At 45.2% G+C, this 26,821-nt stretch overlaps 1 protein-coding gene across 3 annotated transcripts in view; it reads right to left on the reverse strand.

The window, feature by feature from the left end:
* P2RX1 (purinergic receptor P2X 1) overlaps window positions 1–26,821 on the reverse strand; it is a 99,924-nt gene that overhangs the window by 19,201 nt on the left and 53,902 nt on the right. For all 3 annotated transcript variants that reach the window (XM_029612058.1, XM_029612059.1, XM_029612057.1), the window contains 4 exons: window positions 24,090–24,186; window positions 19,204–19,284; window positions 8,982–9,123; window positions 1,753–1,883 (listed from right to left, as the gene is read on the reverse strand). In XM_029612058.1, coding sequence (XP_029467918.1) covers window positions 1,753–1,883; window positions 8,982–9,123; window positions 19,204–19,284; window positions 24,090–24,186 — 451 coding nt within the window. The remainder of the gene's footprint in view (window positions 1–1,752; window positions 1,884–8,981; window positions 9,124–19,203; window positions 19,285–24,089; window positions 24,187–26,821) is intronic.

Genomic DNA, 26,821 nt, shown 5'->3' on the forward strand with positions numbered 1-26,821 from the left:
TTCATTTGAGTCTTCACTTTTCTCTTCTCCTCTCCATGTGGGACATCTTTATTGTTTGTCCCAGTGTGAATATTTAGCATGTAAGGCGATGTCGCATTTCTCTGGGTCCATATATTCTACTTCTTTTTAGCCACCATTTTTATAAGCACATAATTAATCTTTCGTATGCTTTAAAAACCACTGGCACAAATTAGAGATGAATCAATCTGATTTTACTGATTTGCAATCAAAAATTGCAATTTGGCACTAAATTAGACCATCCTTTTAGGTCTGATTCACAATAAAGGTAAATTTAAAATTACATTTTCAAAACTGAAGATCAGATACTGCTGGAGAGACTGTGCACTGAAGACATTAAGCGTGTTGTACCAGTGTGTCCATTAGAACAGCCTGAAGGAAAACAATATACTATATATTTTCTGTACATCTAATAACGTCTGAGGATATGATATGGATTTTTTATTTAGTTACTCACCTTTCCAAATCTGTGCTCAAGGTGAGTTACAATTCAGATAAGTAGGTAGGTTCCTGACTTAGAGAGGGTTTATAATCATGTCATCTTACAAGAAATGAAGAGTCTATGCCCATAGAAAATCTCCTATGTTGTATGGAGGAAAGTAAACTGTCTGCCACAATCTCCAGCATCTGTCGATCAACCAGTTCTAACTCAGTTCAAGGCTCAACTCAAGACTGCTCAACTTGATTTTGCCTTGAATTTCATAATCTAACTTTATACACTGACTAGTAGAACATACCATCAAAAATGATGAGAAAAAACTCCCATCCATCTTATTGGTCCACCCACTTACCCACTCTGACAATCTCTCCCAAACCCTGCATGAAAAATGACACCTCCCACCCAACTTTGAAATTGTTAGGTCTTCGAGGCCCCCCCCCCCCCCAGGACAGGGCAAGATTTTCAGCATCAAGGGTGATGTCCAGTTGTTCCTGCCCAGATGTGCTGTGCTCAGGGAGAGGAGTTTTGCAATCATTCCCCCTTTCCATTCCAAGGTATGCCATTGCTTTTTTAGCTGCTATCCAGGCCACTCTAGGGTGGGGGGGATGCTGACTTTGCCCCCTCCTGCTAACGTCATTGCAGATTGATCATTAAAGACAGCCTGGCACAGGGTAGAACAACTCTGAAGGTGCAACCCAAAGTGAGTAGGGGTGGGGGTGGGCATGGGGGGGGGTCACCCTTTGGGGAGCTCCTTAGGGAATAAATTGTGAGTGAATGACCCAGTTTTGCTGTTTCTGTGTTATGGAGCCAAATGTTAGATTGGATTGTCCTTACTGGGGGGGGGGGGGGAGAACTGAATAAGGAAATATTAAATTATTTTCTTCACTGTAAGGGTGGCCCTCGGAATTATAATTTTCTGGGTTTTAGGAAGTCTTTTGGGAGTCAAGAGAAGGGTGATTTCTGTGGGCAGTGAATTCTGTTTATTAGCTGATGGGATCAGATTTGAAGGGGATGTTTTCATAACTGGGTCATATAATTATGTCTGTATGATCTAGTATGTTCCCTGCTGGCCTTTTTCCCTAGTGGGAGGAGGGAATGAGTTTCAGCTGAGTGATAGCGTATTAATTACTGTTATTATTTAGTTTGTAGTATTTTGTATTATGTTTATGAAATGTATTTATCAAATGTATCTATGAATTATATTTTTTGAAATTGTTGGGAGACACTTAGACTGATCCTTAGGGATTGATAAGGCAGGGTACAAATGTAATGGAACATAGAACATTGAAGATTACCGGAAGTTAAAGCCTTGTGAAACCTTGCTTTCCATATCATCAAGCGACAGAAACGTGTACGTAGGTTTACAGAACCTCGCAGGCCAGTCCAGGTCACAGTCCCAGTCTATTTGAATGCCAACAGTCCCACCCTGTCAGAAACAGAAACTGAAATAGTATTATAATATGATCATTTTTTTAAAGTTGTATTTTACTGTTTGGTTGATTTATTTCTCCTTAATTAACTGCATAATGACAAGTAGCTTTTAAAATAGATTAACTCTTGCAATCACCCAAAGAGGAAAGTGTCCTCCATCTCCACTCCCTGCTCTATTACCAATTTTTACAGCCAGCAAGGAACACTGTGCACAAGTCTATACGCTACATTGCACACAGCCCACAAACAATTAGAGGGAACATTGGTCACCAGGCTTAATTTTCATAAGATTCGCATAGGTCTAGTTCTTGAGTCTCTTGACTTAAATGTGTTCAGAATACTGGGGAGAGGGGTTTGGACCTAGTATGATCCAGCTGCATACAATGCACTTCTGTGTGTCAGTGAGACAATAATAGAATGAATTAATAATAATAATAATAATTTAATATTTGTATTTTTATGCCACTTTTCCAATTGACGCACAAGATGACTTATAGCATTATTAGCATTCAGGTACATTAAATCCCTCTCCAAAAGAGCTTACAATATAAGTGGTTATCTGAGGCTACAGGAGATAAAATTACCCTAAGGTCACAAGTTGTGCCAGTGGAGGAAATGGGATTTTAACCCTGGTTTTCCTGCTGCCCAGCCCATTGTTCTAACCGCAAAAGCCACTCTTCAGTTTATGAAAAAGTATGCAACGTTCTAACAGCAAAGGAAATACAGCTTTATAAAGAAAACCATCACAACTCATCTGCAATAGACACTGCTAAATACAGTGATGGGCTTTTGCTTTGAATAACAGCTATGGCTGAGTCATATATTACTCATACCTCACCCTCATTAGAAAGCAGCCACTCTCTTCCCAATCCCCACATCAGATGCTTACACAAACTTCAATTGCATTAGCTTCATAAACATATGATTTTCTCTGAGGACAGCAGGATGTTAATCCTCACACATGGGAGACATCATCAGATGGAGCCCCAATGTGAAAAATGTCAAATTTTCAAGAATTTTGACTAGGCACACTTAGCATGCCCAGCATGCCCCACACCACGCGTCCACACAGGGTCCCTCTTCAGTATCTTCTTTTCCATGGAGCTGTAAGCTCCATGGAAAAGCTCAATTTGGCTGTTTCTGGCCTAGTGGAAAACTTTTTTCATCGCGGTTTTTCACAGTTTTTGATATTGTTCCAACGCAGGTCCCTCTTGGTTCCTCCCTGTAGTGTCCTAGTCAGGGTTTTCAGCATTTCTGGTAAGTTTCCTTTCACAGACAATTCCTCCCGTGGGAGCAGTGCCCCGTGCCGCCAGTCATCGATGGCCTCCACCATATTTTAATGTCTATGGCCCCTTTTCTTTCATTCTGTCATGTCCACTTCCGGTTTTCATCAATGCCCCTGGTGCCAGAGGACCATATACATTATAGATCCTCTACCTGGGGGCATCGCATGATGTCCAGGGTTGTTGCTTGTGTGCCCAAATGATCCCGAAGGGACAACTCTTCAACTCAACAAGATGGATCAGCTCTTCAAGCTGAGAAAGTCCAAGCCATCAGCATTGGCAGCATCAACACTGATGGATCTTGGAGCCACACCAAAGGACATTGTGCCATCACATCAGTGAGACCATTGGCGGATAGGGGCACCGGAGACCAACTGTTGTTGATATCTACTTGGATTTGGCCTCGGCATCGGGGAAAGACTGGGCCAAGCATCTAGGGAAGCTTAAGAAGCATTGGCACCGGGATGCACCAGGTTTTGCTGCGATGCCCCCAAAGCGACCCTATGGCAAGAAGAGCCCATCCTCTATTGGTGCTGGGGGTCTATGATAGTCTCCAATGGTCTTGGTGCCAGTCACCGATCTACCTCATGGGTCTGAAGAAGATCTGGCCACACTTCCTCTCACTCTCAGTTAGCATCGGCAATGTTTGAAGAGGAGATGGAGTGTTGAGTCCAGCTGGTGGTGGATTGGGCATTGTAGGGCATCAGGCCTGTGTCACTGATGGCACTGGAGCCGGTGCTGCCCATCATCCTACCTTTGTTGGAGAAGCTCAACATGCTCATTGGTGCATTACTGACCCAGCTATTGCCGGTTCCCGGGATAGCACTGTTGCCTAGCAGGGACCCGGGGGCCCCCCCCACCTACCGATACAGTGGTTGTTGCCAGTTCCTTCAAGAAAGCTCCACCGAAGCTGGCAGAGATGCCGAGGCCTGTAGTCCCCCACCCTGTTCTACCTATGCCTAACTTTTGGACGAAGGCCGAGCACCTATGACCTCTGGGGCAATGATCTGACGGAGTCCTCTCATCAGACCCTTCTCCTCCAGATGAGCAAAGGAAGTCCTTGCCTGAGGACTTGACCTTCACAGAGTTTGTGAGGGTGATGGCGGAGGCCATCCCATTTCAACCTCTAACAGAGGAGGATGCCAGCACAAAATGCTTGAGATCCTCCAGTTCGTGGAGCCTGCTAAGGAGATCATGGCGGTCCAGATACATGAGATCCTTAAGGAGTTGCTTCTGAGTATATAGGAACACTCCCTAACAGTGCCTCCCATTAATAAAGACGGTCAGGGTCTTCCTCATCCAGAAGGCTTCTGGATTCGATAAGCATCAGCTGCCTCATCAGTCTGTGGTGGTTGAATTTTCTCTCAAGAGGGCCAAGTGCTCTTGGACCCATTCCTCGGCATCCCCAGGGAAGGACCACAGAGCGATTGACACTCTTGGGAGGAAGGTGTTCCAAGGCACCATGCTTATTGCCTGTATCTCTGTCTATCAGCTCTACATGAGCCAGTACTCAAGGGACATCTGGAAGCAGGTACAGGAGTTAGCTGAGCAGCTGCCTCAACAGCAGCAAGACACTCTCATGTCACTAGTGCACAAGGGTCTGGAGTGCAGAAAACACAAGGTCTGTGCGATCTATGATGTTTTTGAGACAGCAGAGAGATTCTGCAATGGGAATCAGTGGCCGCAGAATGGCATGGCTGCGGGCTTTGGATCTCTGATTGAAGGTACAGGAAAGACTCACTGATGTGCTGTGCACTGGAGAGAATCTCTTTGAAGATAGGGTAAAGGGATGCTATGGCCCAACTTCTGGACCACCAAGAGACCCTCCAACAACTCTCCGCTAGTACTCCAGACAACCGCCTTCCTCATCCAAGAAGCCATTGAGACTAGGACCAAGGAAGACTTTCTTTTGCCAAAGAAGGTACCATCCTCCGCCTCCTTGCTCCCATCAACATCATCAGGGCTCCCGTGACCGTCTCAGGCAGCAGAGAGCCCCCAAGTCCCATCCAGCACCTCAGTTAACTCCGGGGATGGGGTTTTCACTAAGCCACAGAGAGCATAGGCCAGTCAATCGTACCCAGGACGGTGGACCCTCCTGTCGGGGGCAGACTGCGGATCTTTGCAAACCAGTGGCCTAGTGTAACCTCGGACCAGTGGGTTCTGACCATCGTCCGCCAAGGGTACCAATTGAATCTATTGGATATCCTACCAAATTGCCTTCTGTGCCCATATTGATGACCGGTAGTGCATAAGGAGGTACTACTAGCAGAGCTCTCCTCTATCTTATTGGCCAGAGCGATCAAGCCTGTACCATCAGGGCAAAGGGGGCAGGGATTCTACTTCAGGTACTTCCTGATTCCAAAGAGAACAGAAGGTTTTTTTCTCATCCTAGACCTAAAGGCCTTGAACAAGTTTCTAAAAAAAGAAAATTTCAAGATGGTTTCCCTGGGCACCTTGATCCCACTTTTGCTAAAAGAGGACTGGCTATGCTCCTTCAATCTAAAGGATTAATACACTCATATCAAGATCTTTCCCAGTAACAGGAAGTATCTCTGATTTGTGGTGGGAACAGTGCATTTCTAATACCAGGTGTTGCTGTTCAGGCTCGCATCCACCCCTCTGGTCTTCACAAAATGCCTGGCTGTGGTGGCGGCGCACCTCTGCAGACCAGGAGTGCATGTATTCCCGTATCTAGATTAATGGCCGGTCAAGAGCATCTCTCAGGCACAGGCTGTCAGGCCCATGCACTTCACCATTCGGGTGTTGAAGTCACTAGGGTTCGTTCTCAACTACCCAAAGTCCCATCTTAGCCCATCACCTCAATTGCACTTCATAGGAGCCCTGCTAGACATGGCTAAGGCCAAGGCCTTTCTGTCTCACCAGAGGGCCGTCACCTTGGTGACCATCGAGGCAGAGATTCAACAGTGCCAGTAGGTGTCAGCCTGGCACATATTGAGGCTGTTGGGCCATATGGCTGCAACTGTCCATATTACTCCCTTGGCATGTTTACACATGCGCAGAGCCCAATGGACCCTGAGGTCACAGTGGCACCAGGCCATTCAGAGCCTCCAGGATTGCATCTGAGTCACCCTGTCTCTCTGACACTCATTATCCTGGTGGGAGATACTTTCCAATCTGGAATAGGGGATCTCATTTTGGAATCTCCCTACTCAAATTGTCCTAAGTACAGATAAATCTACCCTGAGGAGGGGAGCTCATGTATATGGGCTCGGTCCACAGGGTCTTTGGTCCACTCAGGCACACTCTTGTCAAATCAACTTCCTGGAGTTTTGGGCAATCAGGTACTCGCTATGGGTTTCAGAGATCGGCTGTCCAACAAAGTTGTCCTAATCCAGACAGACAACTAGGTAGCCATGTGGTAAGCTAGCAAGCAGGGAGGCACGGGATCATACCTCCTGTGTCAGGAAGCAATCCAGATATGGCCGTGGGCCCTGTCCCACTGGATGGTGCTCAGGGCAATGTACCTGGCCCGAACGGAGAACGTGGTAGCAGACAGACTGAGTTGAGCCTTCAGTCCCCACGAGTGGTCCCTGGACCAAGGGGTAGCGAATCGGATATTCCACCTCTGGGGGAGCCCGGACGTAGATCTGTTCATGTCCCCCTGCAACAGGAAGGTACCTCAGATGGAAAATCAGCTGCGGACATCCTTGCCCTTCACTGGGGCAAGGGTCTTCTGTACGTGTATCCTCCAAGTCCCTTAGTGGCGAAGACTCTCTTGAAGCTTTGCGAGGACAAAGGGATTATGATTCTCATAGCCCCTCATTGGCCGAGACAGGCCTGGTTTCCATGCCTGCAGGAGTTGTCCATCCAGAGACCGATCAATCTAGGGACTTCCCCAGAACTCATCACGCAAGACCAAGGCAGGCTGCAGCATCCCAAACTAGGCCCTGTCAATCATAACCTGGATGTTGAGAGGTTAATTCTGCAGCCTCTTGATCTTTCAGAGTATATGTCTTAGGTTCTGGTGGCTTCTAGAAAGCCTTCCCCTAGAAAGTCCTATGGACTAACATGGAGGAGTTTTTCATGTGGTGTGAGCAGATGGCCCTAGATCCATTCTCCAGCCCCACACAAAACTTGCTTGATTATCTTCTACACCTATCAGAAGCTGGCTTAAAAACCAACTCGGTTAGTGCAATTGGCGCATACCACCAAAGTGTAGATGGTACCCCATCTCTGTACAGCCTATAGTTCTACATTTTATTCGGGGCCTGCTTCAGTTGAAGCCTCCCCTAAGGTCTCCCACTGTGTCTTGGGACCTCAACATGGTGTTAGCTCAGCTGATGAAAGCTCCTTTTGAGCCTCTATGTACCTATGACCTGACGTACCTGACCTGGAAGGTCTTATTGTTTATGGTAGTCACTTCATCACTCAGGCCAGCAAGCTCCAGGCCTTAGTGACTTATCCACCTTATATTAAATTTTATCATGACAGGACGGTCTTGCATATGCACCTTAAGTTCCTGCCTAAGGTGGTGACAGTTTTCCATCTTAACCAGTCAACCGTCCTCCAATATTCTTTCCCAGGCCCCGTTTGCACCAAGGTAAATGAGCACTGCATAGTTTGGACTGCAAGCGAGCTTTAGCCTTCTATTTGGAGCGAACAGAAGCCCATAGACAGTCCACCCAACTTTTTATTTCTTTGATAAGAATAGGTTAGGCATTGCTGTTGCCAAACAGACACTATCCAATTGACTAGTAGATTGCATCTTCTTCTGTTATGCCCAGGGGCGACTGCATCTTGGGGGTCATGTCAAGGCTCATTCTGTTAGAGCCATGGCAGAGTTGGTGGCCCACTTGCGAGCAATTCCCATGGAGGAGATCTGCAAGGTTCGATGTGGAGTTCTCTCCACATATTCACATCTCATTACTGTCTGGATAGGGATGGCCAATGCATTAGTAGGTTTGGCCAGTCTGTCCTTCAGAACCTGTTTGAGGTGTAGAAGCCAACTCTCCCGCCTAGGGCCCATTGTTTGTGTTCAGGCTGTTTCCCTCTCTGTTACCAACAGCACCAGTGTTGTTGTGCCCTTTGGCAACTGGTTGGGTGTCTGTTGGTTCCCTTTTTTTTGGGGAGCATTCTGTAGCTAACGATTCACCCATGTGTGAGGACTACCATCCTGCTTATCCTCAGAGAAAGTAGAGATGCTTACCTGTAACAGCTGTTCTCCGAGGACAGCAGATTGTTAGTCCTCATGAAACCCACCTGCCACCCATCGGAGTTGAGTTTCTCCTATTTTTTATTTTAATTGTAATTCTATGTTATGAGACTGAAGAGGGAACTCGCTTGCATATGCGGTATAGGGCATGTTGGGCATGCTTAATGTGCCTAGTGAAAGTTCTAAAAACGTTTCTACATCAGGGCTCCATCTGATGATGTCACCTATGTGTGAGGACTAACATCCTACTGTCCTCGAAGAATACCTGTTACAGGTAAGAAACTATTTTCTCCATTATAACTCCTAAAAGCCACAACAGCTCAACTCTTAATGAATTTCCTAATTGAAAGGCACAGAACTATAATGCCTGCCCTTCAAAGAGAAAGCTTTCATCTCCCGAAAACCCACAACTTGTTAATTACTCTCAGCATAGGTCAATGATGAAAAATGTTAACAGAGACCAGAACACAATCCTCCTGATCCTTAGGAAACAGGTTAATCATTGACTTTTGGATCCCTTATTTTCATATCTGAAAGCCAGTTCTCCTCCATATAATAAGGGGTGAGAATAGATGCCTCAGGCATGCCTGCTGTAGAAATGAGATCAGTCATCTCAGTAGAGATCAGCATACAGTACCTTATAGGCTAGCTCTGCAAAACTTTGCCCAGATTCCTCTACAATATACCCAAGTTTGAAGACAGGGCATAGCGGGTCATTTGTTTTGTGATAGATACATGACTTCAGAGAATCTCTAGTAACTGTCTCAACAAGGTTGCGTCTGTAATGACAAAAGAAGATGGATGTTGTTATCAAGGCCTCTGTTGTACACAGTTCCTGAGCTGTATCAAGGACCAAACACCTGGAGATATTTCACCTGCTGTAGAAAAAGATATTCAGGTAGGCTGATGGAATACCTCATACCACAGAAATTTATGCTAGCCCATAATTTTTTTTAATAACTTTAAACTTCACAGAATATAGAGATCACTTTGAATAAGGCATGGTAACAGTATCCAAGTGATGTTGAGCAGGTGTGGAATGGTAACGCCAGTTTATTTCAAACCAATTCTAATAACTTATAGCAGAATTATTATGCAACTACTTCCTGGTTCTCCATTTTCTTTTTCTAGACATATTGCCTTCCTCCTTTGCTTTGGATTTCTGTCCATCATGGAACTTGTTCCACACGCAAGCACCCTGATGTAGGGGGCCTAAATCTGTAGCATCACAGGTCATTTAATCCCGCCTCTATCACATTTCACAATTGCAGCAGTATGGGACTGGACTACTGGCTCAGTATCAGTGCAGAGAGACTTGAGTTTAATAATTTGCTCAGGTCTTCTGCTCCGCGGGCCAAATGGAGATGCTGCTGAGGCAGTGTTTGCAGCCTCGGGGGCAGGGGGGAGAGTCATGGTGCAAGAGTGAGAGGCAGTATCTGGATTTAGGAGTGGCCTAGTGGTTAAAGCAGCAGGCAGGGAAGCAAGGATTCAAATCTTTGCCCAGGCTCCTTGTGACCTTGGGCAAGTCATTTCACCCATCATTGGTAACTTATAGTCCCTCTGGGGCAAGGACCTACCTACTCCTCCTAAATTTGTACCTCACCCGGCGTACAAGCCTGGAAAGGTAGTTACAACCAAAATATTTTCTTTTTTTAATTTTAATGCATTTATAATCTGCTAATCCATAAAAACAATGTTCACAGCAGGTTATGTAATTTAAAACATAAAATACAATAATATGACTCATAGACAAAAGCACAATAAATGCATAACAAAAGGCATGCATTAAGAATGATTACAATAATACAAATTAAATCACTAACGCTACTGTTACTCAATTGCTTTACATCTAACCGGCATAAAGGATGGACTAGATTCCAAAACAACCAGCCCAGGTCACTGCAATAAATTATTGCAGCATTCGAGGAAGAGCCCTGGTGCATGATTCCTAGCCCTAGATGTTCACTTCAATGATTGGGCTGGTTGAGTATATCAGGAAGGGGATATAAAGTTCTGGAAAATCCCCAGATATCTGGAAATAAAGGCTCATGGTGCTGTAGCTCAATAGAGGAAGCTGAAGGGGAACGATGTAAGACGACAGCCTGAGCGGTCACATATTCTTCTTGCTCCTTGCTTACAGGGAGGGTGAGAGTTTATCCTTCCAAACTCTCAGTCCCTCTAGACCAATGGACTATTCTTTAATATAGAAAACAAAAACAATTCTTATAACAGGCTACTAAGTCCTCACTGTACTATTATACACCATTAAACCAACAATTTGAGGAACCCAATCTTCTTTCAAACAATTGAAACTTATTTTTAACTTAAGGGAAATATTATCAGAAAAATAATGTGCTAATAGCAGATACAGTGGTCTGACTCTTGCCCACAAAGGGCTGCAACCAGTTTTGTGTATACAGCACGTATGATCACTTCATTTACCATTTACCAATTCTCAATCCTATTTTGTGCAATCACTGTTGAAATCCGGAAGTGGATCCTTGGGCCGACCCCTGCTGGGAAGTGGTCGGGAGGCAGACACGCACAGCCGTAGATGAACCTTCGCCTGGAAACCCGTGACGCCCCCAGAGGAGCTGTGAACGCCCGGGTCGCTAGGACTTAGGTGGCTTCACCCTGGAAGTCCGAGGTCCCCCCAGGAGGAGCCCGTAGGGACCCGGACCGCTGGGACTTAGGCGAGGACTGGCGTGGAAGGCCCGGACCGGAACTGGAACAGGCGTGAAGGCAGGAGAGAGAGACGCACCGTGAACAAGGCAGGCAGCTGGAGTCTGGAGCGAGAAAACAATCCGTGGTCAAGGCAGGCAGCAGGAATCAGAAGCGAGGAAACAATCCGTGGTCAAGGCAGGCAGCAGGAATCAGAAGCGAGAAGACAATCCGGGATCAAAGCAGGCAACAGGAAACTGGAAACTGGAATGCTGAGACTGACAAGCAGAAACAGGGGCACCTGGAGCAGCAACTAATCCACCGAAGTGAACTCGTTGCAAGGCAAAGTAGGAAGGAGTGAAGGCGACTTAAATTCCCCGCCAGTGCTGACGTCAGAGAGGGGGCGGTTCAGCACATCCGGGTGCTGGACCGTCAAAAGCCGACCCCTCGCGCGCGCGCGTTCCCCTTCGGGGGCGGAGCCATCTCCCGAGCTCGGCAGCGTCCTCCACGAGGGAGGATCACCGCCATGCGGCCAGGCCGGCCCTGGCTCCCGCGGCTTGCGGCAGACCCCCGGACCCAGCTGAGGAGGTAGGAACCCGGTCGCTGACGCGGCGACCGCGGCGATAACAGTACCCCCCTTCTTACGCCCCCTCCGCAGAGGCCCTGGCTTTCCGGGATTGTCCATATGAAATTGGTGTAGCAGTGACTTGTCCAAGATGTTCCGAGCCGGCTCCCAAGAATTCTCCTCGGGACCACAACCCTCCCAAGCCAAGAGGTATTCCCAACGACGGCCGTGGAAGCGGGTATCCAGGACTTCCCGTACTCGGTAAGTAGGATCCTCAGAGGAAGAAGATAGTGCATCTGTAGTTGGACGATGGAACCGTGAGAGTATCACAGGCTTCAGCAGGGAAACGTGGAACACGTTATGTATGCGGAGAGAAGAGGGAAGGCGAAGCCGGTAAGAAACTAGTCCAATACGTTCTGCTATTTGAAAGGGACCGCAGTACCTAGGTGCCAACTTACGAGTTCGGTTAGGCAACTGGAGGTTTCTGGTACTCAACCATACCTTGGTGCCAGGTAGAAACACTGGGGCTGGCCGTCGGTGGCGATTGGCACTCCGTTGGGATTTCTCCGAGGCTGTGACAAGTCTCTGTTGAATTATTCTCCATTGCTGATGGAACTGACGGGCAACAGTCTGAGCGGCTGGCGAAGGAACAGAGATAGGAACAGGTACAGGAGGTCTCGGATGGTGACCAAATACTATCTGGAAGGGGGTTTGTCCAGTAGCTGCATGAGTATGATTGTTGTAGGCGAACTCGGCCCAAGGTAGCAGGGAAACCCAGTTAGTCCCTCTCTCGGAGATGAAACTTCGAAGGAAAGTCTTTAGCGACCGGTTCATGCATTCAGTTTGTCCATTACTCTGCGGATGGAACGCTGTGGACAAATTCAGTTGCACCCCAAACTTTTTGCAAAGAGCACGCCAGAAACGGGCAGTAAACTGTGGCCCTCTGTCCGATACAATACTCTGCGGGAGACCATGGGGCCGAAAGATGTGCTGTGTGAATAGTAGCGCTAGCTCTGGTGCTGAAGGTAATTTAGGCAGAGGAACAAGATGAATCATTTTTGAGAAGCGGTCCACGGTAACCCATATTACCGAGTTACCCTCAGATACCGGCAAATCCACAACAAAATCCGTGGCGATATGGGACCACGGCTCCGTGGGTATGGGCAGTGGTTGCAGAAGACCCCAGGGTCGGCCATTGAGAGGTTTCTGTCTTGCACAGACCGGGCAGGAATCTACATATAACCGTACATCTTGTCGTATCTTGGGCCACCAATAGTAGCGATTTAGTAGATCGAGAGTCCTCTCTCTTCCGGCGTGACCTCCGGAGAGGGAGTCGTGAGCCCAGACGAGAACTTTTTTGCGATCTCTGCGGGCCACCACTACTCGCCCAAGAGCAGATACAGTGATACTGGCTACCTGGATCCTGGCAGGATCGATGATATGCTGTGGAACCTCTTCTTTTTCTTCCTTTACTTCGCAACGGGACAAGGCATCCGCCCGAACGTTCTTTGAGGCTGGACGATATTTCAAAACGAAATCAAAGCGATTAAAAAAAAGCGACCAACGCGCTTGCCTGGGATTTAGGCGTTGGGCTTGATTCAGGAACTCTAAATTTTTGTGATCCGTGTAAATGGTCACCGGATGAAGAGACCCTTCCAGCCATTGTCTCCATTCTTCCAGCGCCAATTTAATTGCTAGTAATTCCTTGTCCCCTATCCCGTAGTTGCCCTCAGCTGGAGAGAACTTCTTGGAAAAGTAGGAGCAGGGTAGGAGATGACCAGCACTAGAGTTCTGAGACAGGACTGCCCCTACGGCCATACTAGAGGCGTCCACCTCAACGAAGAAAGGCCGAGTCGGGTCTGGATGTCGTAAACAGGTGTCCTGGAGAAAAGCCTCTTTTAAATCTTCAAAGGCTCTACAAGCCTCTTGAGGCCATACTCGAAGGTCCGCGCCCTTTCTGGTTAGAGCGGTTAGGGGCGCCACCAATCGGGAATACTGAGGAATGAAGTGTCGGTAGAAGTTTGCAAATCCTAGGAAACGTTGTAGAGCCTTTAGACCCACCGGCCGGGGCCATTTCCTGATGGCGGACACTTTGCTGGGATCCATACGGAATCCAGTTGCAGAGACAATATACCCTAAAAAGGGCAAGGCCTCTTGTTCAAAGAGACATTTCTCAAACTTTGCGTACAACTGATGATCCCGCAAGATCTGGAGGACTTGCCTAACGTGTTGCCGGTGGGAGATCAGATCAGGAGAGTGAATGAGGACGTCGTCTAAATACACGATTACGCATGAGTGCAGTAAATCCCGAAGAACCTCATTCATTAAGTGTTGAAACACGGCGGGAGCATTACACAAGCCGAATGGCATCACAAGGTATTCATAATGCCCGTCCCGGGTATTGAACGCCGTCTTCCATTCATCCCCGGGACGGATACGGACCAAATTGTACGCCCCTCGGAGATCCAGCTTCGTGAAAACTCGGGCTCCTTGAAGTCTGTCTAATAACTCAGGAATTAAAGGAAGTGGGTAGCGATTCTTCCTCGTAATGGCATTGAGTCCGCGGTAATCTATACACGGCCTCAAGGTACCATCCTTCTTGGCAACAAAAAAGAAACCCGCCCCTGCGGGAGACTTTGAAGGCCGGATGAACCCCTTCGCAAGATTTTCGGCAATATAATCTGACATAGCCCGAGTCTCAGGCTGAGACAAGGGGTATACTCTTCCACGAGGAGGGGTGGAGCCTGGAAGCAGGTCGATAGCGCAATCGAAAGGTCGATGCTGTGGTAACAGTTCTGCTTTCTCTTTGGAAAACACATCTGCGAAGTCTGCATATGGAGACGGTAATAAGAGTCCGGTATTTGCCAGCAGAATCTGTTGTCCCTTCGTAGGTTGAATGCAAGAGTGGAAACATTTGGAGCTCCATCGGGTGATCTGGAAATCCTTCCAGCGGATCTCAGGCGAATGTTGCTGAAGCCAGGGTAAGCCAAGAACCACCGGATGTACCGATCTTTCCAGAATCAAGAATGAAATCTTCTCGGTATGAAACAAGCCAGTCTGAAGAATAAGTGGTGTGGTAACCGTGGAAATACGACCAGACAGGGGTGTGCCCTGAATCGAAGTAACCCTTAAGGGGGGTTCTCGAAGCTGTGTGGTGAGTTGAAGCTGTTGTACCAATTCCTTAGTAATAAAGTTCCCTCCAGCCCCGGAGTCGATGAGGGCCTGGGTCTGAAAAGAACCACCGGGATATCTCAAGGTCACTGGTACAGTACATTGAGGAGCTGCATGGAGACAGCCTAGGGAGCACTCCTCTCGAACCCCTAGGCGCGGGTGTTTTCCGCCCGTTCCTTGCATTGTGCAAGGAAATGGCCTTTACCGCCACAGTACAGGCACAGCCTCAGGTCGCGACGACGCTGCCTCTCCTCGGGTGACAAAGAAGACCTCCCAAGTTGCATGGGCTCCTCCGTGGGAGTGTCAGTCGGAGCGTTGGGGCCCCGAGACCCCGAGTTCGCTGACCTGGAGGGCACAGAAGAGAATGAGGGCAATCGTCGGGAAGGACGCCCCTCCTTAGCTCTTTGTTGAAGCCGACGGTCAATGCGTCCTGCCAAGTCGATGAGGCCTTTAAGGTCCTCCGGCAGGTCGCGGGCCGCTAACTCGTCCTTGATCCGGGCTGCCAGACCCTCCAGGAACACGCCTCGGAGAGCATCATCTTGCCAGCCTACTTCTAGGGCGAGCGTGCGAAACTCCAAAGCATAATCTGCAAGAGGCCGCGAGCCCTGCCGGAGCTGGAGCAGTTCAGAGGTCGCAGAGGTCAGGCGTGCAGGTTCATCGAAGGCTGCCTTGAAATCCTCCACAAATCGATTTAAATTACTCAATGCTGGATCATTCTTCTCCCACATGGGAGATGCCCAATTCAATGCCCGCCCATCCAGGAGCGAAAAGATATAGGCCACTTTGACGCCATCCGATGGGAACTGATTGGGCAGGAGAGCAAAACGCACGAAACATTGGTTTAAAAAACCGCGGCAAGCCTTGGCATCTCCGGAATATCTGGACGGAGCCGGAAGCTGCGTGGGCGAATGGAGTGTTACCACTGGAACTGGTGCGGGTACAGGTACCGAAACCGGAGCCTGAGGTTCGGCGTCCAGGCGCATAGCCAAACGTTCCACGGTGGCGGCCAGGGAGTCTAACACTTGCTGTTGCTGGACCAGACGCTGAGCCAGACCCGGGATGGCCTGTAAGCCGGCGAGGTCTGCCGGATCCATGGCCTTGCAAACTGTTGAAATCCGGAAGTGGATCCTTGGGCCGACCCCTGCTGGGAAGTGGTCGGGAGGCAGACACGCACAGCCGTAGATGAACCTTCGCCTGGAAACCCGTGACGCCCCCAGAGGAGCTGTGAACGCCCGGGTCGCTAGGACTTAGGTGGCTTCACCCTGGAAGTCCGAGGTCCCCCAGGAGGAGCCCGTAGGGACCCGGACCGCTGGGACTTAGGCGAGGACTGGCGTGGAAGGCCCGGACCGGAACTGGAACAGGCGTGAAGGCAGGAGAGAGAGACGCACCGTGAACAAGGCAGGCAGCTGGAGTCTGGAGCGAGAAAACAATCCGTGGTCAAGGCAGGCAGCAGGAATCAGAAGCGAGGAAACAATCCGTGGTCAAGGCAGGCAGCAGGAATCAGAAGCGAGAAGACAATCCGGGATCAAAGCAGGCAACAGGAAACTGGAAACTGGAATGCTGAGACTGACAAGCAGAAACAGGGGCACCTGGAGCAGCAACTAATCCACCGAAGTGAACTCGTTGCAAGGCAAAGTAGGAAGGAGTGAAGGCGACTTAAATTCCCCGCCAGTGCTGACGTCAGAGAGGGGGCGGTTCAGCACATCCGGGTGCTGGACCGTCAAAAGCCGACCCCTCGCGCGCGCGCGTTCCCCTTCGGGGGCGGAGCCATCTCCCGAGCTCGGCAGCGTCCTCCACGAGGGAGGATCACCGCAATGCGGCCAGGCCGGCCCTGGCTCCCGCGGCTTGCGGCAGACCCCCGGACCCAGCTGAGGAGGTAGGAACCCGGTCGCTGACGCGGCGACCGCGGCGATAACAATCACCGCATTTAAAAAATGTTTTAAAACACCACAATTACTTGTGCAAACCGGTACTTTCACCAATGCCTCTGTGCTCTGACCTAAAAATGCGCCATTATTGAAGGAGTGCTGTGGGGCGGAGCCGGCTGAGGCCAAAGAAAAATAGTTGAACCCTCTGAAGAAGGTGGTTTTAGACCCCAAAGCATTGACAATGTTGGGAAGTAAGCAGAGCGTTTAATGTGGAGGACAGCACAGCGCGTTCAGCGCGGAGGAGAGTATAATACAGCACAGCACGAAGAAAGAAAATTAGCACAAAACAAAAAGACCTGGAAGCTAAGTGCAAAATTGATTTAATAAAAAGTGATATAAAGTAATCGTTTTTAGGACAGAGCACAGAGGCATTGGTGAAAGTACCGGTTTGCACAAGGAAGTGTGGTGTTTTAAAACATTTTTTAAATGCGGTGATTGCACAAAATAGGATTGAAAATTGGGAAATGGTAAATGAAGTGATCATATGTACTGTAAACACGAAACTGGTTGCAGCCCTTTGTGGGCAAGAGCCAGACGACTGTATCTGCTATTAGCACATTATTTTTCTGATACTATTTCCCTTAAGTTAAAAATAAGTTTCAATTGTTTGAAATAAGATTGGGTTCCTCAAATTGTTGGTTTAATGGTGGCTATTCTTTAATATGCCATGCCTTCCACTGAACTGAGCGGGTTGAGCTCTATTGATGATACAGAGAGGGGAGCTCTGCTCTCGCCTGGGTACATTTCTCTCAGCCTGCTGGATACTCGTTCCCTGCTGTTAACTCCATCTCAGATGAACGCCGAAACAACAGGGGGTGCAATTTGATGCCCTCATCACTTTGCCTCGTGTGGCAGGTGTCTCCAGCATTCTGCTAGGAGAAGGGTTGAACTCCCCACCATTGCAGTGCTCTCAGTCATCTGTGGAAGAAGTCAGCTTTGCTGTCCCGGCCTTACCTCCTCCAGGAGCTGGAAATGCTTCGGAAGGTAAGCAGACTGTTTCTGGGGTTCTACCCTCAATCCCTAAACTGGCAGTGGTCACCCTAGACTCCCTCTAGGATTTGATTGCAAGATTATCCCAGTCCTTTGGAGTTCGTTCCCAATGGGTTGAAGCTGTTTCTTTAAAGTTATGCAAGGTTTCTTTGGATCATCAGAATGTTCTGCAGGAGCACTCAGAGACCTTGCGATGCCTGGGGAGGGACGTTGAAGATATTAAGGCCGTTAATGCTCCTATTATTCAGGAACTTTTTCTCTCTCCAGGAAGATGGAAAAATTGGAAAAAACAGGCCAAGCGTTTGAATTTCAGACTCTTAAATTTTTTTTAAAGTAGTGGGCAAACTGCCCCATTTAACGCTTCAGCATTATTTTCTTGAAAGTCCTGAAGATTCCTGCAGAGAAGATTCCGTCTTTAGATAAAGTTTTGTTTCTACCTTTTAAGTCTAGTCCTAATCAAGAAGCCCATCTTCAATCTAATGCTGATTTTTTTAAATTTATCATCTTATCTTGAGAATTCCAATATTGAAGTGACTGATAAGACCACAATGTTGATTTCTTTCTTTCATGACCAGAATGTTGTCTTTATAATGAAGACTTACTTTTCGAATTTTAATGTTCCTTTTTTTCCTGATTTAGCCAAGATAATGCAAGTTCGATGTAAGGCGTTTCTTTCAATACGATCTGAGGTCTTAGCCCTAGGTGCCTCATTTATTTTAAGATATCCTTCTAAATGTGTTATTAAACACGGAGCTAATACTGTTATCTTTTTTGATCCTGATCAACTGAAAGAATTTTTGCTAATGATGGCTAATTCTGTATCCAATCCAGAGTTATCAAAGGGATGTATTCGATTTGTGAATTTAAAGTGGAATTTCTCACCATCTATTTCTCATTGTAATTTTCCTTTCATTCTCCTTGATTTCTGATTCTTCCCCCTTTTCTTCTATTTTTAGTTTTTGAAGATTATTACTTGAGCGAGTAGATTTGGATTTCTATCTTATCGTGTTAATTAATTACTGTTTATTATGTCTCTCTCTGTTATCTGTGCAAAGGTTCACTCTTTGTAAAATTAAAAATGTCAATAAAAAAAATAGAGGAAGCTGTCAGGTTAAAAAAAAAAAAATTGCAGCAATATACTTCTGAATGAGGGGAGGTTTCTACATTTCCAGGGGTTTGGCAGTCAATATGCTCAGCCTGAGGGGCAATGATTTGTGTTACCATCAAACCACTGGCCAAATGCTCCAGAACTAGCCAAATATATGAACAACGATAGAGGCATCTGGTAAGTCTTGGTAGTTAAAAGACTTAGGGGCTGATAGAGGCTAATTTAGGGGCTAACTTAAGCGGAATATTCAGCAGCACAGCAGTGCCACTGACTATAACTGGCTATCTTAAACGTTAGCTGGATACGTATATCCGGCTAACTTTAGACCTTCCTACTGCATGGCCAGAGTTAGCCAGTTAGGTTAGGTTAACCGGCTAACTCTGAATATTGGAAAAATAATACATAGCTTGATAAAATGACAAACTTCATTACTTACCTGGAGACTTGATGTGTAGGGAAGGTGATACTGTTCTTAATAAATAAAGTGAAATTTACAGCTTCGCTTAGTAATGCAGGCCTGTCAAAAACAAGCATTAAACACACACTATTAGCTAAGCATGTTAACAATCAGTGCAATACAATTTCAACCTACTATATTTAAAAAAAATAATTTTTTTCTGAAAGCTTTTCCATCAACCTACAATGCATCCTGAACTGGGGCATAGCAACCTCAGACTAAACAAAGACAAGAATCAAGATAAAAGCAGAACTAGGACATTAAAAGATAATCTGACAGCTCAGTGTTCAGGGGGACCAGCTGATTTTACCCCATTACATGCAAAGGAATGTAGTTCTTATTTCCGTACTGAGATCACCAAGTCAAACAAGAATTACACCTCCCTGTATGCAATGGGGTGAATTCAGGGCTGGATCACCTTTTACCCCTGGACCTGGAGCTATATGGTCACCCTATTGTTACGCTAGTATTTTTTCAATATAAAGAACACAGATAAAAATTACTCCAAACAAATAGATATACAACTAAAACTATTTTAAAATGTTGTATGCAAATGCTAGAAGCCTGAAAAATAAGACTGGAGAGTTAGAATGTATGGATCTAAAGGAAGAGATAGACATAACAGGCATCTTGGAGATCTGGTGGAAGGAGGATAATCAATGGGACACTTTGATACCAGGGTACAAATTATATCAACATGACAGGACAGATAAAATTGGTGAAGGGGTGGCACTATATGTTAAGGATTGCATAGAGTCAAGCTGGATACAAGTTTTTCTGCAGGAGACAAACTGCACTTTGGAATCCTTATGGGTAGAAATTCCAAGGGTAAAAGGGAAGAGTATAGTGGTGGCAATATATTAACACTGAGCTGGTCAGAATGAGGAAACAGACTGTGAAATACTAACAGATTAGCCTGGCTTGTAAAATGGGCAACACAATAATAATGGGAAACTTCAGTTAGCCAAGTATTAATTGAGTAAATTCCACATTAGCACATGTAAGGGAGATAAAGTTCCTAGATGCCATCAATGACTGCTTCATGCAGCAGTTGTTCATGGAAGCAATGAGGGAGAACTATATTATATCTAGTTCTCAATGGATACTCAGGATCCATTGCAAGAGATAAAGGTGATGGATCCACTGGGCAACAGTGATCATAATGTAATTAGATTTGACATAATCACTGGAGTGTGAATACTAAGGAAAACTACTGCTGTAGATTTTAACTATAAAAAGGGAAACTATGATAAAATGAGAAAATTTGTTAGAAAAAAAAACACAGAAAGGAGCAATCCACAAAGTTAAAAACTTGCAGGAGCCATGGACACTATTCAAAAACTGTCATCTTTGAAACCCAGACAAAATGTATTCTGTGCATTAAAAAAATGTCAAAGGAAAACCAAACAACTGCTAGCATGGTTTAATAGTTAGGTGAAAAAGGCAAGTAAGTCAAAAGGGCATCATACAAAAAATGGAAAGCAGAACCTAATGAGGAAAGTAGGGAAGAGCAAAAAAAACTGAGGGAGTCAATTGGGCCACTAGATGACTGAGGAATAAAAGGGATGGTCAGGGAGGACAAGGAAATAGCAGAAAAAATAAATTAATTTTTTTGCCTCTGTCTTTACTGAGGATGATATCATGGTCATACCCACAACAGAAACATTATTTGATGGTGATGACTCTGAGCGACTAGATGAAAACACTGTGAAGGTACAGGACATAACTCAGATTGGTAGACTAAACAATAACAAATCACTGGGACCAGATGGTATTCACCCCAGAGTTCTGAAGGAACTCAAAATTGAAATTGCAGACCTGTTTCTGGTGACTTGCATTCTATCATTTAAAACAGCCACAGTACCAGAACATATGTTTTAAGGGGAGAGAGTCAATATGAGTTTTACAAAGAGAAGTCTTGCCTTACCAATTTACTAGATTTTTTTGAGGGTGTAAATAAACATGCAAAGACAAGCTAGTTGATATAGTGTATTTGGATTTTCAGAAGGCATTTGACAAACTCCTTCATGAGAAACTCTTCAGGAAACTGGGAGGTCATGGGATTGGAGGTAGTGTCCTATTGTGGATTTGTAACTGGATAAAAGACAGGAAATAGAGGGTAGGACTAAATGGTCAATTTTCTGAATACAGAAAGGTCATTAGTGGAGTGCCACAGGGGTCTGTATTGGGAACTGTGCTATTTAGTACATTCATACATTATTTGGAGAAAGGAACAAGTGAAGTGACCAGATTTGCAGATGACACAAAATTATTTTGAGTCATTAAAATAGGAGTGGATTGTAAAGACCTGCAGAAGGACCTTGTGAGACTAGGAGACTGGGTTTCTAAATGGCAGATATAATTTAATGTGGAAAAATGTAAAGTAATGCACTTAGAGAAAAATAATCCCAACTAAATGTATACCATGCTGGGTTCTGTGTTAGGAGTCACCTCCCAGGAAAAGGACCTTGGAGTCTTTGTGGACAATACCTTGAAATCTTCAGCTGTGTTTGGTGGCAATCCAGAAAGGCAAATGGAATGTTAGGAATTATTTGGAAAGAAATAGTCTCAGTTTTGTTCTCTATCATAGTGCCTTTGAACGGATCCATGGTGCAACTGAACCTCAAATATTGTGTGCAGTTCTGGTCGTCCCATCTCAAAAAAGACATAGTGGACATAGAAAAGATACAGAAAAGGGTGGCAAAAATGATAAAGGGGCTGGAAAAGCTCCCTTTTAGAGAAAGGCTAATAGATTCGGGCTCTTTAGCTTGGAAAAGAGATGACTGAGAGGGAATATGATTGAAATTAATAAAGTTATGAGTGGGGTGGAACAGATAAATAGAGAACAGTTATTTGCAACATTAGGACTACTACTACTACTTAACATTTATACAGGGTTACTTGACATACACAATGCTGTACAAACACCACACAAGAGACATTGCTTTCTCACTAGAAATTATAATCAAGACAAACATACAGGTCAACAGATAATTGTTATAATTAGTTAATGACACTGAAGATGGATCAACAGGCTTAAGATTTAAAAGCAGCCTCAAAAAAGTGGGCTTTTAGATGGGTTTTAAACAAGGTGAAAGGGGGAGCACGACGTACCAGCTCAGGAAGTCTATTCCAGGCACATGGTGAGCCAGGTGGAAAACATTGGTGGTCAAGGAGAAGGGCATAGATAGGAGTAACTTGTCTGACTAGCAGAGTGCATGAGGAGGAGTGTAGAGAGACTGAGGAGAGGTAGTGAGGAGCTACAGAATGAAGGCACTTGTAGGTGAGTGAGAGGAGCTTGAACTGGATGTGGAAACGAAAAGGGAGTCAAGGCAAGGACTTCAGAAGAGGAGTTATATGGTTGTAGCGACTTTGGCGAAAGATAAGTTGCGCAGCTGAATTTAAGATGGATTGTAATGGAGAGAGATGGCTGCTGGGAGACCTGTGAAGAGCAAGTTTCAATAGTCTGAGCAGGAGGAGAGAGTGGATAAGGGTTCTGGTAGTGTGTTCAGAAAGAAAGGGATAGATTTGGGCAATATTATAGAGAAAGAAACAACACGTTTTAGCAGAGTTTTGGATATGTGTAGAGAAGGAAAGAGAGGTGTCAAAGATGACTTCTAGGATATGGGCTGAGGGAACTGGGAGGATGGCCATGTTATCCACAGAAACAGAGAAAGCAGGAAGAAAGGCAGTGGGCTTGGGGGGAAAGATAAGAAGCTCCATGTTGAGTTTAAGATGGTGATGGTAGGACATCCAGGCAGTAATGTCAGACAAGCAGGCTGACACTGGGGAGTAAGGGATATGCCATGAAACTAGAAACCTGCAGTTTTAAAACAAATCGTATGAAGTAGTTTTTCACTCTGCGCACAATCAAGCTATGGAATCTGTTGCCTGAGGATATGGTCAAGGCAACTAACACAGTGGGGTTCAAAAAAGAATTGGCTAAGTTTCTGAAGGAAAAAAAGTCTATAAACAGTTATTAACCAGGTAGGCTTGGGAAAGACAGCACTGATCCCAGGGAGTGAGATATAAGAAATAGATCAACTATTGGGGATCTCCTGAGTATTTGTGACCCAGATTGTCCACTGTCAGAGACAGAATGCTGGGCTTGATGGAACTTGGTCTGACTCAGCATGGCATTTCTTATGTTCTTATTCAATCAATTAAAAGTAGCAAAATGGCCAGGTTTAACCATCCAGAGATGGCTGCATGTACTCTGATTTACAGTTAAGCCAAAAATGCAGAAAATTAATTTGACAGCAGATAAAGGCAATAAGGCCCATCTAGTTTGCAAAGTTTATTCCTGGTGCAATGCAATAGACCCCAGCTCATCTCCAGCTTTCCCCTGTGTTTATTCCAGGATTTCTTGAATTCCATTTGAAACTAAGGCATGTGGTAATTTTTAGTATGGAAGATGTGTATAATTTACTGCACATCCCAATTTCTTCAATGAGGGGCTATTTAGTAATAATGCACATTTTCTGCATTACAAGCTTACTATTGCATCGTGAATCATGCTCTTAGTGAACTAAGTCAATATTCAAGCTACACATGAGGCATAGGGGACAAGTTTTAATAAGCCAAACTTTGGATATTTTGATTTTAAACATAATTGGAACAGTTTGGGTTGAAATTTCCAAAATAAGAGGGAGTCAGGAAGATTCTGAAAAAAGCAATCCTCACCTGTGAAAAGCAAACGCTTTCATGCTGCCTAACAGTATGGACAGCCAAAAGTGGCTGGAACTGTAAGTAGTCTTGACAGAGTACAACTAAAATAAATACAGAGGTATCTTAACAGGAATAAAAAAAAGATATTTTAATGAATAAAGAGGATAAAGAGAAAATAAAATGAAAAGAATCCTCACTTGGGAACTACGTAGTCGATTTCTACAGGGCACCATGTAAAGAGCTCACACGTCTTGACAGTGCTGTTGAAGTTGATACATTTCCCGGTCATAACACCTTTGGGAAAAGATTGTGGAACAGAGTCTATCAAAAGGGGCTTTAAGTTATGGAAAGCAGCAACAAATACTGAATAAGTTATCAGGGCACAAGGACAGTGCAGAGCAGGTCATGCAGTTGGCAATAGAGGCAGTAGTTCCAAAGCAAAACCAAGTGTGCCAATATAGAGTTTCCACGTTTGACTTCAGTTGACATTAGTAGAGATTTTTTAATTATGTTTTGTGGTATTGGTTAAGCTTAGCTACCCAATTGCCTTCATGAAAATGTGTATATCATACTACATAGTTATAGGTTAGTAAGTAATTACTGAATTTGAATATCAGCCACCATAAGAATGAGTGTAGTTTTATTCACAAAGAACCCATTAGTCAAACCTGAAGAGAAGGAAGGTCCTAGGCCTCAGCAAACAACTGAAAGCAAAGCAGGTGGGAGAGAATGACTGGCAGCCAAGAACGGAAAGCCTGCTGAGAAAAGTACAGGAGGAGAAAAAAGATGGAGAGTAGCATTGTTCATCATTATTTATTGCAATATTTGCAAACATTGCAGTCTTACATGGGATATCCTTAATTTCTAGATAGCAGATGGTTTAGTAATTAGAATAGTGGACTGGGAACTAGGAGACTTGCTTCTGCCGCTAACTCTCACGACCTTGGACAAGTCACGGTCCCATTGCCTGAGGTTCGCATTTAGGGCCTGATTTTCAAAAGCATTTACACACTTAAAAATGGGTTTTACAGGTGTAACTGCACTTTACCCATGTAAGTGGGCTTTTGAAAATCACTACAATAATGCCAGTTATGATCTGATTTTATTTGTTCTGTCCTCCTATTGCTCAAATAAACTTACTTTCCTAAGAACCTGGAACCGAGATGTACTGAATCAAAAAGTTTGTGTGAGACCCTTTGTGTGGGGAATAAGCTCCTGGGTTCAAGCCCCCAGGTATAATCCCAGTAATTGTGTGTTATTATATTGGGTAAGCCCCCGAGGTAATTCTGTGTGCACGCAGGTGATAAGCCCCTCAGCTAGACCCAATGTAGACCTCAGTGAGATTATCCCCCCAGATCAGAGCCCCTGGGCAGAATGCCAGTGTGCACGGTCTTAGAAACATAGAAAATGATGGCAGAAAAAGACCAATCGGCCCATCCAGTATGCCCAGCAAGCTCCCACACTTATTTTCCCATACTTATCTGTTTCATCAACCACCAAGTTCAGGGCCCTTGTTGGTAACTGTTTGATTCAAATTTCCTGCCATCCCCTTTCACTGATGTAGAGAGCAATGTTGGAGTTGCATCAAACGTGAGCATAAGGCTTATGGTTAAGGGTAGTAATCGCCGCATCCAGCAAGTTACCCCGATGCTTATTTGCCCAGACTGCACAGATAGATGCTTTGTTGGATGTTGTCTGAATGTAAATCCTTTTTTCCTCATTTCCCCCTACCGTTGAAGCAGAGAGCAACGCTGTATATGCTTTCAAAGTGATATATTAGGCTTAATTGGTTTAGGGTAGTAACTGCCGTAATAAGCAAGCTACCAATATAGTGTCATATTGAACCTCCGACAGTTTTCTCTCTTCCTCCCCCGCCCCCTCCCCGGGTAAGAACATGAAAAGCTGGTTTTCCCCTTGTTTGAGCATACATTCGTAAAAGCTACTAAAGTTCTGGTGCAATACACGCGGGACATTTATTCGAGCCACCTTTTAAGATCATGCACACACATACGCATGGAAGGGGTATTTTAAATGGTATGTGCGTACACAATATAAAACTGCAGCATTACCTCTGCTCGCAAGCTAATACATGTGTTTAAAATTAGCCAGTTAGATTGTGAGCTCTCTGGGGACAGGGAAATGCCTACAGGACTTGAATGTAAGCCACTTTGAAGTGTCTGAAAATCAGAATACATATCAAATAAATAAATGGCTTTTGAAAATAGCTACAACAGCATGTACATTTACATGTGTAACTCCTTTGAAAATTCACCTGTTACAGTTTAAGCTCTTGATCAGGAGCTCAATGTATATGTATGCAATTTGTTGTAAAGCCACCCTGGTGTAGGACACTATAGAAATGCTGAAATAATAATTACTATTTATATGAGGGTTAATTTGAGTTAAAGAATAGGTGGGAAACTCCAGTCTTCCCAGGCTGCAAACTGATCTTGTTTTTAAGGCAACCAAAATATGTAAAATATGTTCTTAGAGCAAAGATAGGCCAATATATTTCCTCTATACTCATTATTAATATTCTAAAGATCAGACAAAAGCAGTTTAGGCATTCTACTGGTAATGCACCGTCCTAGATTGAAAACAACCATTCACAGCTATTCTTTTCCCAGTTCAAATCAGTTTGTAGCGCTTTCCAACTTGAATCAGAAAAGCGCTTATGCAGTGATTGAAGCCTTCTCTCTGTCCAAGTCTATCTGGAGGCAGGGTATGTTTCTTCAGAGTATACCCATCAGGATCAAATTCGGGGTAAAGGCCAACTATAAATCTAAAATTTACCCGTATAAAAATGACCTCAAACTTGTCATTTTCTTTAAGGTGCACCTGAAAAGTGCTGGAAAACTCATGTGTGCATGTGCAACTCACTTCCTTCCTTCTCTTTTTTAATCTAACAAATGTGTCTGCCCACTGTTGA

Source organism: Rhinatrema bivittatum, chromosome 8 (assembly GCF_901001135.1).
Source record: "Rhinatrema bivittatum chromosome 8, aRhiBiv1.1, whole genome shotgun sequence".
Classification (NCBI taxonomy): Eukaryota; Metazoa; Chordata; class Amphibia; order Gymnophiona; family Rhinatrematidae; genus Rhinatrema; species Rhinatrema bivittatum.